Genomic DNA, 15,547 nt, shown 5'->3' with positions numbered 1-15,547 from the left:
CATCATATCAAGTCAATCCCACCCAGATTAATCATACTCACCGATTAATGCAAATGTTATTTAAATTATTATTATTGTTTTGTTCCTTGGTTGTAATGATGGTGGAAGTAACAGCAAACCTGTATGACTAATACGTAGAGACGTGTGTCTAATTTGTTTCAGGTCGCCAGGGCAGGAGGGGACAAACCGCTGGGTGCTGCCACCAGAATACCTGGTAAGTGCCCTCTCCCAGAGACCTCACCGGTCAACAACAGACTGCTAACAAGCTGCATGTGCCCATTTTATTTTTGTGTGGACCTATCCAAGTTTATTGCTGGTCGTATTGCACACGCTGTACATGAAGACAAATAAACATTCACAGAAGTAAACAGAACAAGCAACGAAAGTATGGACAGTTTTCAAACTGTCAAGATAAATCTCTGTGGATATTGTTTGACAAATCTCCGGGGTATGGCAGGCATGACAGAGCACTCTTACTGTAAATTAGGTACTGATGACCATACAATAATGTCAATATTTATATGAGTGTCTCTTGGGTTGTTATAATGCTTCTTTACTTGATACAATGCCCATTATGCAAACAGTTGAGCAAACAAAAAAAGTTCTCTGGGCTACAATGTAATTCTACCAATGTAACGTTCCAAAATACTAAAGCTTATGGAACTGTGATACAGGTTTCGTTGTGACTTTAGGATCCGTTTAGAATCGTGGATTGAGTGGAATCAATTTCATTCCGTTGAAATCATCTTAAAGTGCAATGCAGACCTTGGCTACATGACGAGGATCCCTTACCATTGGCTAAAGGAGATCCCCTTCTTTTCCATACCCTTTCATATTAAGCCTCAACTCCACGTCTGCATGATCATAACTCCTTTCCCTCTCTGTATCTAACTTGTTCTCTGAACATCCCTACCTGTGGAAAACAGGCGAGTTAGTCGGTGATCCTGGAACTCCTTTGCCAATCAGGGCCAGCTCCACTCCAGAGCCAGCCGCTGGTTGCCAGTGGTTCACTCATGGATGTTAGTTGCGTAACCGCATGCTAGGTTGTCATCCATTGAATGCTTTAGCATTTTCACTAAAAATCCCTAAGAGCTAGTGTAGTTCGAAACCCTGTGACCCTTTCAAGTTGTGTAGAAGCATGCCAACCACTGTACTAAAAATATAAGGGTCACTTACCAGATCCAGGACAAGTTGCAGCATGTCAACTTGCCACAAGTTATGTCACAAGCATCTAGTATATTTTCCTAACATTGCGGCTCTGACATAACCTAACATAACATAACATCTGGGAGTGGCCTGGACTGCCTGTTCTGAGTATACAAGACCCATAGTGCTGAGAACCATGGGGTCACTGCTTACCAGTGGCCCCTGGCCAGTGTCTCATGTGTGCTGCTCTGATTTGTAACACACAGCTGTTGCAAGAATGGATCAGCGGAAACCAGGACCTCCCCAGTTTGAGAGAGGTAACGGCAATGTGGAGAAGAGTAAATGGCGTACAATCAAACAGGAAACACAGCACAAAATATCTGTGAATGTGATGCACCACCAAGGGCCAGTGCGGTGTCTTTTTTTTTTAGTTTTTCTAAAAGGGATTTATTAGATCCTCAGTCCTCAGATACTGCTTTTTTAAGTAGTTACTCCAAGTGTGCTTCCCTGTCACATTCACCAAAGTACATGAGTTGCATACAATAGCCGTCTTTCGTAGCCGTCTTTTGATATATCAGCTATGAAAAATAATTAAAACCCCCAGTTTTGGAATAAAAGATAGATTCATGAAGTGGAAAAAATCAATTCAACAGACTTATTTGCTTATGAACTACATTTCCCAAGATGCATTTCCCTCTGCTTCAGCTGACTCTCCCAGGACTCCTGACCGAAGTGGCTACAGTAGCCCGGCCACGCCCAAATCCCCATCCAGCCGCTCCAGCACCCCGGGGCACCAGGTGAAGAAGGTGGCTGTGGTCCGCACCCCTCCCAAATCCCCAGGGTCCCGCCGCACTCCTATCGCCCCTGTGGCACCCATGCCTGACCTTAAGAACGTCAGGTCCAAGATTGGTTCCACGGAGAACATCAGGCACCAGCCTGGGGGAGGCAAGGTGAGAACTCTGAGGGGAGACACCAGGTTTTTCTCGACCCAAAGACAGTTTCCCCAACATTCAAAATTTCCTTCAGGATTATTTAATTAATTGATTAATTGTGTGTATATGTATGTGTGTTTGTGTCTGTTTATCTATCTATCTATCTATCTATCTATCTATCTAGATACAGTAAACCCATCATGAATTCTTTTTTTTTCACTCCTTTTTTCCCCCCACTACATCACACAGTGTGCATGAGGACAAGTATGTTGGAGGTTTGCCTGACAATTCTGCATTTGTTTTTTATTTGCCCTGTTTTTGCTCGCCCCTGCTGTGGCTGTGTACATCACAGACATCCAGGACATGACTAAGCCGCTACTTCCCAGGGGAGGCCAAGCATGGCACAAACAAATGACCGAGACGCTGGCACTTCATGTCTCTTATTGGTTCCTGGACTGGTATTCTCTCTAGTTCGTATGTGTCTGATTGGCTAAGCAGAGATAGAGAGAGACGGTTGGGAAGAGATGAGCGGTTGCTGAATGCATCTCACATGCTGTGTCAGTGGGCCTTTTTCAAAGAAATACAAGAGAGATGTTTATTCATTTAAAGACCTTCACAAGGACGGATGATTTATTGATGTGCTCTTCTAGCAACTCATGTAAGGCTTTCAGAGATATGGCAGAGCAAACAGCTCACTCCTAACTGCTGTTAGTTTGCAAAATGGTTCCCTGTCAGCACAATGTACTCAGTAGCTTTGACAGAGACTTTCATAATACAATTTGCAGTGATGCATTTAGCCTACAACACGAATCAATGCATCATGTAGATTGATAGTTTGATTTTGGATCGATACAGTCCACTAGACTTTATTGGAGATTAAAAACAAGGCAAGATAAGGCTAAGAATTAAAGACATACCGGTATATGTTCACCAAGTGACTGAGAAATGAATCACTTTGTGCAGCTGTGCCAAAATGAGCTGTGGTTGTAGGAATATTTGATTCTCATATTTTAAACTCTTCCTAGACTACTAGAGCCACTCTAGTTTAATTTAGATGGGAATTGATGTTCTGATACAAACACATTCAGAAATTCACTCAGTGTAAGGGCATGAAGAACAGCAAGCACATTTTGGTGATCATGACGTTGGCCATGTTGATTATTCAAGTCAACTGGATAAACACATGTACTTTCCTTACAGGTTGTGGAAGAAAAATGGACTGAAAAGTTTGGGACTTTTCTGCCCAGTGTGTGTGCCTTGTGTTGGCTTGTTTTCTTGGATTCCTCATTTCTTCCATTTCACAAAAGGCAAGAAGCCCCAGTACACGGAGGAAACCATAACAATATTACCTTCGTTTGTTTCAGGTGAAAATAGAGGAAAAGAAGATTGATGTGAGCAACGTCCAGGCGAAGTGTGGCTCCAAAGACAACATTAAACATACCCCAGGCGGGGGCAATGTGAGTGTGTGAGATTATGATGGTGGTGACACATCTTGTCACAACTCCAACTAAACTACCATTTCCACTTTTTCTCCTCATTTCCCTTTGATTTCTTTGTCATTTTGTTTGTTTTTGCCCTGAAAAGTGCAGGCTGTGACTTGCACTGAAGCGTCACAATGTGGGAGGTTAACATTATTCTTTTTCCTTCTTTCTTTTGTTTGTTTTGTTTCTTTCTGTCTGTCTGTTTCTGTGCACCCTTTCTTCCTCTGGCTCCTGCAGGTGCAAATAGTTCACAAGAAGGTGGATTTTTCTAATGTTAAGGCTAGGTGTGGCTCCAAAGACAATATGAAGCATGTTCCTGGCGGTGGTAATGTGAGTAACCCAACAGGAGGAACCCATTGGCTGGAGCTGAGTCTCACAGCCCAGCAGCTGAATCCACACAGAGAGAAACTGGGAGTCTGTGGCAGCAGACAGCAGAGTCCACACCGGATTCTCTGTCTTATTGCTGGCGTCTTAAAGGATTTCATGTAGCTGTCTCCACATTTGGGGATGCTAATGGGAAGTAGCAAGCCAAGGTGATGGGGACGTATATGGAACATTTTCAGAAATTACCTGCTGGCTACAGCTACATACATTTTGCCTCTAACTCTTGGATTCTCTAGGTGATCTATACTGGCAGTCTTTTAATACTTGACTTACTTTCAGTCCATCTGGACATGTAAAGGAAATGTACATATTATCCTTTCAGTGATGGAAAAAGACATGGTCTGCGGTAACTCCTGCGGCCTCCTCTTTCTGTGGATTCAGCTGAAACAGTAACAAACAGACGTGGCTAGAACTTTAAGGGAGAAGACATCACAGCCTCCCTCTGTTCTTTAGCCAGGCAATATGTATTTAGAGTATTGTATTGCTTATATAGCTGGTTCATCAGCACATACTGATTATTAGTTTTAGATGTTTCTCAGTAAATTATCTAAAGAAACTGATTATTATGAGGGTAGTTGCATTAACATTAATATGAGTACATTCCAGTCAAAATATCTTTAACTAGTTTCTTTCTTTTTTTTAAAGTATATTTTTGGGGCTTTTTTGCCTTTATTTGGACAGGACAGTGGAGAGTGAGACAAGAAGCAAGCGGGAGAGAGAGGGGTGGGATCGGGAAATGACCGCAGGTCGGACTCGAACGGTACTGGCGCTACTCGTATATGGTACGGGCGCTGTAGCCTGCCGCGCCACAGCACCCCCCCTACTTTCTAACTAGTTTCTGAATTAAATATTCACACCAGTGCATTAATACTAGCCAAATAAATTGTACAGGTAATGATAGATTAGCATACATTTGTTTTAAAGCATATACTCTGAGATTAGCATTAATTTAGCTATTTTTCTGTGAAATAACAAGACACAGAACATTTGTTTTAACTAGATTCTTAAATATTTAATTTGCATTGAAATTAGGGGATGGATGTATTGGAGATGAGCTGAGAAGAATATGTCAACGCTTCATTCGCTTCCCAGTCTCCATTAATGCTATTACCGTCACTATCAATTTGTTCCACTCTTGGAGAAGAAGAATATCTTAACGAATGAAATTGTAGTCATAAGATGACATGAGTATCTTAAGCCAAGTTACCATCAGTAAGTCTCCTTAGCTGGGTTTTATTAGACTATATTATATGACCTTAGAGTTCCTTTTGAAGGAAATGAATAAAAAATAAAAAAAACATTAACAAAACATTAACTATCCCATAGTTTGAAGTCTATCCTTGTAAAAAGAATTCAAATGTTTTAAAGCATTCAAAGAGGGTGCTGCTCAGTGAGCTCAGCTGCTCAGTCCACTTACCGATCGACTGGTTTTGGTGTCGCCCCATGTAGAGAAAAATCAATAAAGGTTCCACACAATCGAATGTATTAGATTTGATTACCATCCTGCAAACTGATCAATTGAAGTAAGCAACTCTAGGTCAGTTGCTGGTGAAATGCCAGCCCTCCTCTTCACCCCTCAAGCCAATGGTTTAACCCATCTCATTGAATCCCAAAAGAGGGTTCCTTGACAACGTGCACACTTAACCTTCTTTGACCTTTCCAACCCTCAGGGAAGCACATTTATGATCGGACAATAGTAGACTGCTATGTTCAAGCAAAAATGTCCTCTCTTTGCCATTTGCCAATCAGAAGACTTTTCTTTCTGCCATTGTCCAATCACTGTTGCGCTTTAAGGGCTCAGGTTTTTAAAAAGCTTAACTGTTATGACGAGACTTCAATTAGGCTTAATTTTCTGAGCGCAGCATTAGCAGTCAGGGCCACTGAAATCTTAGCAGCCACTGAAATCTCTGTAACATCTCTGTAGCATTAGCATTTTTGCTCTCACATCACCAGTAGCAAACTGATGACAACACGTCTAAGATTTGCCTAAATAGCAAAATTGCTTGGAAAGGCTTGTTTAAAACCACTTGGCTAATCTGAATGGGGTGACACCTGACCCTAGATTGACCATAGGACTTAGAAATGACAGCAATCCTAAAAGCTTTAAAACTCTGGCATTCCTACTGTAGAACATTCTGGATGAACAGCTGTACAGCCCTGGTGTCTTTGGTCAGCTAGCTCCATTCAAGACTGTTGGCAAACTCTTGAGACCAATCATAATCCTCTGAAACAGCCTTCTTTCCTAGTTCCTTGTGTCGGTGGCCACTGATCTACACTGGATAATTGAAGGTTGAACAGCCTTCAGAGTGGCTACCCTGTGTTTTGAATTTAAATGATTTCCAGTGATGGACAGGGCGCAAGGAAAGGAAGTTATTTTAGAGTGGTCAGATGGTCTCTTGCATGGGTAAAGGGCAATGCATTCTCAGAGATGTCTCTGCTATGATGATGCCCCCAAGTCTGCCTGTCTGAAAAGCCAAGAAGATATGAAGAAGACATTCAAGTGACATTTAGTTGTTTTCAGTGGTGGTACCAAGAAACGGTTTCTGATAAGAGTGAGATGATTTCTAGGCTGACTTTCTAACTCAAACCCACTATGCCAACACAATTCCTTTCATAAATTCATGCTATGTACTTCTTCCTATCATCTTAACTGGAAGTATACAGTTTTTTTTTTTTTAATTTACCCAGTGTTAGTTAGAGTTGGTTTAATCCCTGAACTGCATGAAATGTATAGGAAGTAAATGGCTGGACCGCCTGATGTCTCAGTATGTGAATGTGTGCGTGTGTTAGGATGACCAGGCTCCTGACGACCCCTGGGAGTATGCGTATGTGCGTGCTGATCAATGTAGGAGTTGTTTCCTTTTCTCTTCTGTCTGTGTTTATGTGTTAGCTGTTGTTCTAAGGGATTACTTAGAGAATGCACTTAACATTCTCACAAACCTCTTCCCTTTTCCTAAACCCAACAAATTTAACTATGGAACTTGTGCAGTGGGCTTTATTTAATCCCAACCATCTCTAGCTCTCAAACAATACACATACCAGAACAAATAGTGACTTGTTGCCAATAGGACTTGTGTTATAGGATGAAACGGCACCGCCAGGGTAAACAAGTTCAAGTTGGCAGCCAGTGCTTTGTTGCATTGTTGAAGCAATTTAATCAAAGGTTGCGAAAACTTAAGCAACTGAAAATCTAGAGCCAGAATCTGTGCTGGCCAAGTGCTGGGATTGTTGGATAATCACATCATTCTGCACATGGGTCTATTGCACTTAGATCCATCGTTCTGCTGATGGCAAAAAATGAGCTGAGCTTTGATAATGAGACTGCATTCTGGCATGCTGGGCTTGTTGAGTCTTGGTGATGGAGCGAGCTGGTACACTCTCACAGTCACACTCCCAGCTACAAACACACATACACATGCACAAACAAACACACATTCTGTGGAGGATGGCTGAGAGAAACCACTGCAGTGGCAATGCTGACACCAGCACTCTGTCTTACTGCAGCAAACCACACTCATGATAGGCTTTCTGCCTGATCATATGCATGTGTGAGTGTATGTGTGTGTGACTTTGTGTGTGTGTGTGTGTGTGCATGTTCTTGGACAGCCTATTGTTCTGCCTTGCGCAGTCAGCAGGGAGGCATTTGCCCCTCTGTTGTGAAACTGAACTAGTTGGCGGAGGAACTGCCAAACGCTGAATGGCTATGTGAGTGGACTACACAATGACTTCATTCTCCTTTACCCTTCTCCCTTTATCCTCACGTAACTTTCCCTTTTTAATGAACTCTTCATTTCCCCTCATCTTTATACCTGTACTGCTCTCTCCTCCCCTAAAAGGCCTGTCTCTTCCTGTATGAGAAGTGACTGCTTCAGTAGCCTTGGTGCAGTCCTGCATGTGTCTTCTTCCTGTTCTGGACTCCCCTGAGCTGGAGGTCTGCCTGCCTTGCTGGATTTCCTGGCTCTGCTGAGGCTCAGCCAGTGTCCCCTTGTGGATGGGATGGACAGGGGAGTGTGTGTGTGTGTGTGTGCCTCCCTGTCGTCTCTGACCATTTCTCCTGTCTCTTTCTCTCTCTCTCTCCTCCCTCTCCCATTGTGTCCAGGTCCAGATCGTACACAAAAAGATCGACCTGAGCAACGTGCAGTCCAAGTGTGGCTCCAAGGCTAACATCCACCACAAGCCAGGTACGTTTGTGACTGTGTGTATAGTAATAGTCCTACTGCTAAGTTGTAAGTCTGTGTGTTTTTGTGGACGTTTCCCTATGTAGTGTACCATAATTCTATCTACAGACTCGTATGCAAATAAATGAGGACAAAACTGACTGACCTGTGAAACTCTGGGATTGCTTGAGCTTGATTCTTCATAGCAACAGCACACATGTAGTCAGGAAGCTCTAGGGGGCGCCAAATTTATTATTATATCAATGCTGTGCAATTAGTCTTGGGTACCAATTTCAACACAAATTAATTTTTTGCATTTGGAATTTTTTGGATGTTTATCTTGGGCAAACCAGGGCATATCAGGCATTAATTAAAGCCCATTAATCAAATAAAAGGACAGTGTTTGAATACCTGTGTCACTTTGGTGGTCCTCTGTGGAATGCTCTGAAACTTGTCTCGGCAAGATGTTGAAATCTGTCTGGGTGCAGGTGGTGGGAGAGTGGAGATCAGGTCTGAGAAGCTGGAGTTCAAGGGCCAGTCCAAGGTCGGCTCCCTGGAGAACATAGGACACACACCTGGAGGGGGGCAGAGGAAGGTAACCAAGCTCTTACCTCTCATGTCTGGACTCCAGCAATGTTTTTATACTTCTGTAGGATTCATTCAATGAGAAATGTAATGGACAATTGAAGACCATTTTTTTAAACAAAAATGCATCACACATTTATAATAAATTGGTAAAATAAATACAAACGTAGAGGCACACTCAACATTTCATTTCTTAATAAAATGTCCATAATACACCAAATCTTGGTGGATGGTGTTTCACTCCCTTTTCAAATGAAATCACGCTTGAAAAGTCACAGGTGCTTTATGGAATCACCTGAAGTGGTCTTGTGGAGTGATCTGCTTGCACATGGTGTGATTGCACTCTTCTGGCTTGGTCCCTGTACACAGCTGTAGGGCTGCACAATGATCGCAATCGCAATATGAACCACTGCAATTATCTAATCACCAAGGCTACAAACAATCATGCAAAGTTAACCTCGTCACATTTATGATTTTTATATTCTTGTCATCTTCCATGTCTGATTGGTGAGCATACCTAATGAGTGAGAAGCACAGCACTTGGGGATTGGTGAGATTCCCAGTCAATCAGGAGTGTTGTGCTTCTCATACACTAGGCATACTCACCAATCAGAAGTGGCACAACTTAAAGAGACATTTGGAATATTGAACTGAACCAATTCATTCACATTAAAAAATCATATCGGAATCACAATATCTCTCAGAAGAATTGGAATTCCATATTTCCCCCAAACGGTGCAGTCCTACACAGCTTTGCTACCGCATCCAGCACCTTGCCTCATCTCTCTGACTGATCCGTGTCAATCGACTGCTCGCAACAGCTTCTCTATTCACTAGTGCTTCACCACTGAGTTACTCATTAGGATAAAGGAGATAAACATTTTCAAAAGCATTAAGTTTATATTGTGTTAATCAGTTAAAAAAAAAACAAAAGTGTCTTGCACCCTCATTATTTAACATAAGTGTTGTCTGTGTAAGAGAAACCCATTACTGCTGTTCAAAAGATTTTCGAAGCAGTGCGCACATCACACCGTGTAGGTGCTCGACCCAAGGCAGTGCAATATGAAATAGTGTAGAAGTCCACACACTAGCTCCCTTTTAATGTAACTATATTGTTCTATACTTTTTCATATTACACAATTACGGCTTTAATATCCGAAATCTCATACTCATATTCATATAGATGGATAGCCAATTCAAGCAGACAGGATTGTAAACACTGCATGCACACATGTACACACGCACACACATGTAAGTAAGTAAAAGTATATATACTCTTTTGAACCCGTGAGGGAAATTTGGTCTCTGCATTTATCCCAATCTGTGAATTAGTGAAACACACACAGCACACAGTGTACACACAGTGAGGTGAAGCACACACTAACCAGGAGCAGTGACAGTGACCTGCTACAGCGGCGCTTGGGGAGCAGTAAGGAGTTAGGTGCCTTGCGCAAGGGCACTTCAGCCGTGGATGTGGGCATGGGAGAGCAGTGAGGGGTTAGGTGCCTTGCTCAAGGGCACTTCAGCCGTGGATGTGGGCATGGGAGAGCAGTGCTCAACCACTTCTTCCGCCCACATTTTTCTTACTGGTCGGGGATGGAACTGGCAATCATCCGGTTACAAGCCCGAAGCCCTAACCAGTAGGCCACGGCTGCCTACACATGTACACACACGCACGGATGCACACACACACTGAGAGAGAATAGTAGACAGCTGAGGACAGACAGGAGCACAGTAGGAAGGCTGCCTCGCCTCTCGACTTCCTTTCTCTTCTCCTTCAACCAGCATGAGTGGCATCACAATCCCCCCCCCCATCTCTCTTTCTGTCACGTGTTTTGTTTCCTCTCTCACATGTCTTCACCCACTATCTGCATCTCACTGTTTTTCCAGTCCCCCTCACCCTTTCCCATTTAATCAGTGTGGCATGTCAGTCCTAGCATAGCAAAAGCATACTAACCTTCCTTTCAGTCTTACCTGTCTGTAACGTCTTAACCACAGAGGCCTCATGGGCAGGACATTTTAGTTTCTCAATCGAGCATTTTAACAGAGATCTTAGATAGTACTGTACATGTCTTGGCACCAAAAACGTGGCCGAGTCAGGAGAACATGATCTCCTCAAACAGGATTGGATCTGGCCGGCTCATATGTGGTCAAAGCCGTCACCCTCGCCGATGAGCTCATCTCTATAGTTAAAACCAGCGCTGCTGTTCGCTCTTTGTCATCTTTTATGCGATTTATGTTCCCTCTCTATGTCTTTCAGCAAAACAGTGAATGTTCTTTACCCTACTCTGCCTATTCGTGGCATTTCCCATCTTATATGTTCCACCTCGGATGTAAGGTTTCTGCTTCCTTTGTATTGTGATTTATTAATATTGTTCTCCTGGGGTGACTGCCCCCCCACCACCACCACCATCACTCCATCCCTCCTGTCCACCTGTAGAAGGAGAAGGGGAGGGAGCCAGAGGGAGGAGCCACAGAGGCCTCCTCCAATGGGAACGTTCCCAGCTCAGACGGCTCAGGGCTCTCCTCCAGTGGGAACGCTTTGAGCGCAGACCTTTGTGACAACACAGAGGCTGAGGCAGCGCTGCCCTCTGGCCCCCCACCACTAGAGGGCGCTGAGCTGGCAGGGCTGCAGGCCTCCAGTGAGTAGCAGCCTGTTTCTCAGCACAACACAAACACCAGTAGGCTTACAAACATTCACAGACAGCAGGCTCAAGTCTCAGGCGTGACTGACAATGGGACAGATGAATGAGCGAACGGATGAATGACTGAATGAATGGATGGATGAATGACTGACTGAGAATACACCAATGCATACCGCTATAAGATACATTCCAAAAAACAATTTTGCACAGTTTACAGTGAGGTTATGCTGAAGAATGAGAACATGTTTACATGTGTTTTCTATGTGGGTAAATGTTTTACTTAAAACATTTTAAAGGAGAGTTGCATTATGACAGATTAAACCAGAAAGGAAAAATGTGTACAATTTCAAACACCAGAGGGCGCGCATACTCTGATATCCACTCCACCGCACCTGCTGGTTCAGGGTGCGTTGCCATGGTTTTATACCTCGCATACACATTTCGGATCGGGTCTAACCTTTCTTTTACTGTCTATGGGTCTAACTAAGCATGTCTCAAATTCTTCAATTATACATCAAAAAGACGAGATCAAAGTGAATGTATAGCTTTGACTGCAGTCATTGGAGATGCTGGATAATAACAAACGAATCTTATCTTTTTGTATTATTTATCTGGCGCTTTTGTTGCAAGGACATTCTGGAACAACATGGGGTACACTCACAGTAGTAAATAGACCTTACCTGGCCCATATTTTGAGAAACACTATTAAACTATGAAGTAAGGTAGGCTATGTCAGTGGCATGTAAATAAGATAAAGGTGCTCGTCATAACATGCCTTTCCCCCCAATAATTTCGACCCTTGAAGAGGTATCATTGCTGCTACTGAAACAAATAAATGTAGGGTTATCCCTATATTCTTTCAGGTTAGAATTATCTGCATTTAGAAATAGTGCTAGCCCTATAGGCTATGTTTTGAGCCAATGGCATCTAGTTTTGCAAGGCACAGTTAATTAAGACTTGTTGTAGAAGTTTATCACAGCAAATGTACAGCTATGCACTAAAGCCTTCCCTTCCTCACTGCAGATTGAATCCCACAAAGTGAATTTCCGTGATGGGGCGAAAGCAAGAACCGACCACGGAGCGGACATCGTCTGTAAGTCAGCTGACCTCTCCATGGACGGCTCCCCCCGTCGCCTCAGCAACGTCTCTTCCTCCGGTAGCATCAACATGACGGACCCGCAGCTGTCCTCACTAGCGGAGCAGGTGTCCGCCTCCCTCGCCAAACAAGGCCTGTGATTTCTTCAGCCATAACGGATGCGATGAAGGGAGCACGCGATCTTCTGCAGAAAGATACAAATAATGCAACTACACCTCCCATTCCGTCCTGCAAAAAGTTAATTACCCCTTAAATAGGGCAGCCTATCTGTGTGATCAGTCCGTTATGATAAGATTTTGCTTTCTGGGAAATGACTGATAGGCCTACTTTTTTAAACGAAGTGTCATTATTGCAACTTTCATTGTTATTCCAAATGATAAAAACAGATGTCGGTCTATGAAACCCCGATTGAACAAAAAAAGTCAGTTCCCCGGGTCTCTTCCACTACTGTCTATATATGTTGCCTTATTGTGAATGTTTTAGTAGCTTAATAATGTCATGTTTAAACTTTTAATGTCGACAGATCACAAGGGGGTAATCGATTTGTCCAAATAAAATTAAGCTGTTGACGAAATGACAACGTGTATTCAAACTGACAACCATTCCAGATTAGGGCATCTGTTGACATAGATTGTGGTTTTTGAAGGTTAGTTGTCTTTAGGCTACATGTAAAGAGGGCGAAAATATTGTAAACAGTTCATTATTGTCCTCAGTTTATTGAAACAGGGTTAAGTGCCAAATTGCATCGTTATCATCTACATGTTATGACTGAAACACAGGCACGCACTGGGAAGAAATAAGTCTCATCATTCACAGGCCTGAAATCTCTTAATTATAGGCCTATTTTTCGTTTTCTCAGTGCAAAACAAGGATGTTTCTTGAAACTAAGTGAATAATTGTCCAAAGTAATTTTGCACATGGCACGACGTGCGCTTGCCTATAATAAAAACTTTAGTTGGCTCTCAAAACTAAAACATATTTGCAATCAGCATATACATTGCTTTACAGCGTATTTCAGAAAATACTTTAGGTCTGAAAGAGCACAGCTACAATATGGCTGTTTTAACGTAAGTAAAAGTGGATGCCAGTTTAATTTTGGAGTGAGGTAATTGGTGTTTCACGGTCAGTGAATTCACGTGAATTCTGAAGTTAATCGATGCTTTGACTATGCTGCAGAAAAGCCTATTCAGAGAGAACCCGAGTTGGACCTGTTTGGGTTGGTCCCTGTGCTTCGCAAAATTAACGGATTTAGAATGATTAACGCCATTAAATACCCCCGCATTTTACGCTTTACCAAAAAGACATTAGCAGAAATTTGGGCACCCTAAGTGTTGGCACCTGTATGCGAGGCGTTTGTCTCAAAAGCAATGTATGGTATAAAAGTGCCTGCCCACCGTTGTTATGCCATCGACATTACTCCGCCGTGGATACACTTATGCATAAAATAACTTGAATGAAACAGTTGTTCCACATCGGGATGACCGAGAGAGCGTTTTAGTAATAAGGTGAAAGTGATCTTTTTGCATTGAAAGTCATTTACGTCACATCAACTCTGTCGATATTCATACAGCTTCTCCCAGCATGGCGTAAATTAAATTTTAGAAAAATGACCAACATCAGGTTGCGACCGCTTTAAACCCCTGTACACACCTGTCTAGACATATTTCTGAGCTTCATATCAAAACTGAATACACATTTTAAGTTAAAAAAAGAAAGAAACATTAAGCGTATCTAAGCTTGTTTTGCGCACTTTTCCTCCCTTACTAGTAGTCCGTGAATGTGAGATGTAACCGCTATTCAAGAAAAGAATGCATCAGCTGTTGGCAAATCTTCCTATTCTTTATTTTGTAGTTAGGCTACTTCTTTTCCTTCAAAATTCCTTAACGCACCTAGTCTTTACACTGTTTTCTCATACACTGTTCCACGTCTGAGATGGGTTATAATAACTTTCTAACCAGAAAAAAAGCGTCTGAAGTGGAATGTGAAATAACGCAAACACGCGAGGCTTCATGGAGCGCAACTTCATGTTGCCCGTCACTGTGTAAAGGCCTTTTGAAGAATTGCCATATATCCATACCCTGTCAAGAGTGAGTGTTTAGTTGTGCTAACCTGGACCCAATTCAGTCACCCTTGCGTGCTGATCTGTGCGCAACGAAGCGCTTCAGCATTCCTTTCAGTAGGCCTATATGGCGAGCTCTCCATTACCCGCATGGACTTGAGGGGTGGGACTGGACCTAAACAATCTAAATAAGGGTTGATAATTTATATGATTGAGAAAACAGTGGTGGAAGTATATTGTAGCCTAAGTGCAAGGCGTGGCATGCACCAAACGGGCGAGTTCTAGAGAACGGGAAAACTGGAGAAAAAAAATCGCGTTTTACACACTAAAATAGTCGGAGCCCGCCAGATGTGTTAATACAATAAGTTATAAGTTGCTGTCCAGAGCCTTGTGATCGTGCTGATCGATGCGGTATGGAGAGCTGGTTCCTTAAGTCGCCGAGTGACTACTCCTGACGGTACATGTGCGAACTCCTACTGTGTGTAGAAGTGTTGTCATTTTTCCTTGCGGTCCTTATTTCTGCCTTTCCCTTCATTGCAGTTATAGCCTACCTTCTAGCTTGACAGTCGTGATTGTCTATGTAATGTGAGTTTTATTATTATGAATTGGTTTACACTGATACTTGTTGCTGTAAACGTGAATTTGAAAATAAAAGTCGGTATTCAACAGCCAGTTTTTTTTTGGTCTTCATTTGTTAAACAAACGTGAACCAACTCCAGATGACATCTTCATAGTTAGCCTACTCTGAAGGCAGTTGGGGTAAGCTTGTAGTTTTCACTATCGGCCACTATTTAGACCAGACCATGGTTTGTTAATGGAAGAGACACACCACACTGTTGATACAATATAATTCACTTTAATTTTGAGATACACAAATGTTGCCATCCCGTCTTTGCCAATTATTCATAAACATGTTTTAGCCTCTGCATAAAGAAAAAGTTAAATATTTGTGTCTTCTCCCTATACAATCAGGACAGCTACAGCCTGAACATCAAACACAGTAAAGAATCAAACGAGGTATTTACAAAATATACTCTTTTTTTGTACAAACTATTACATGCT

At 42.5% G+C, this 15,547-nt stretch overlaps 1 protein-coding gene across 10 annotated transcripts in view; it reads left to right on the top strand.

Moving 5' to 3' along the window:
• maptb (microtubule-associated protein tau b) overlaps positions 1 to 15,157 on the top strand; it is a 52,821-nt gene extending 37,664 nt beyond the window's left edge. For 6 of the 10 annotated variants that reach the window (XM_048244943.1, XM_048244944.1, XM_048244946.1 and 3 more), the window contains 7 exons: positions 163 to 214; positions 1,413 to 1,463; positions 1,852 to 2,096; positions 3,443 to 3,535; positions 8,043 to 8,124; positions 8,589 to 8,695; positions 12,354 to 15,157. In XM_048244943.1, the coding sequence (XP_048100900.1) occupies positions 163 to 214; positions 1,413 to 1,463; positions 1,852 to 2,096; positions 3,443 to 3,535; positions 8,043 to 8,124; positions 8,589 to 8,695; positions 12,354 to 12,566 (843 nt within the window). In that variant the 3' untranslated portion in view covers positions 12,567 to 15,157. Of the gene's footprint in view, positions 1 to 162; positions 215 to 1,412; positions 1,464 to 1,851; positions 2,097 to 3,442; positions 3,536 to 8,042; positions 8,125 to 8,588; positions 8,696 to 11,125; positions 11,328 to 12,353 lie in introns of all 10 variants that reach the window. The other 4 variants (XM_048244947.1, XM_048244952.1, XM_048244945.1 and 1 more) reach the window with 3 other exon arrangements.
• The last annotated feature ends 390 nt before the right edge of the window (positions 15,158 to 15,547 follow it).

This window comes from Alosa alosa, chromosome 6 (assembly GCF_017589495.1).
Source record: "Alosa alosa isolate M-15738 ecotype Scorff River chromosome 6, AALO_Geno_1.1, whole genome shotgun sequence".
In the NCBI taxonomy this organism is placed as follows: Eukaryota; Metazoa; Chordata; class Actinopteri; order Clupeiformes; family Clupeidae; genus Alosa; species Alosa alosa.
This window is presented reverse-complemented; position numbering and strand designations above follow the sequence as displayed.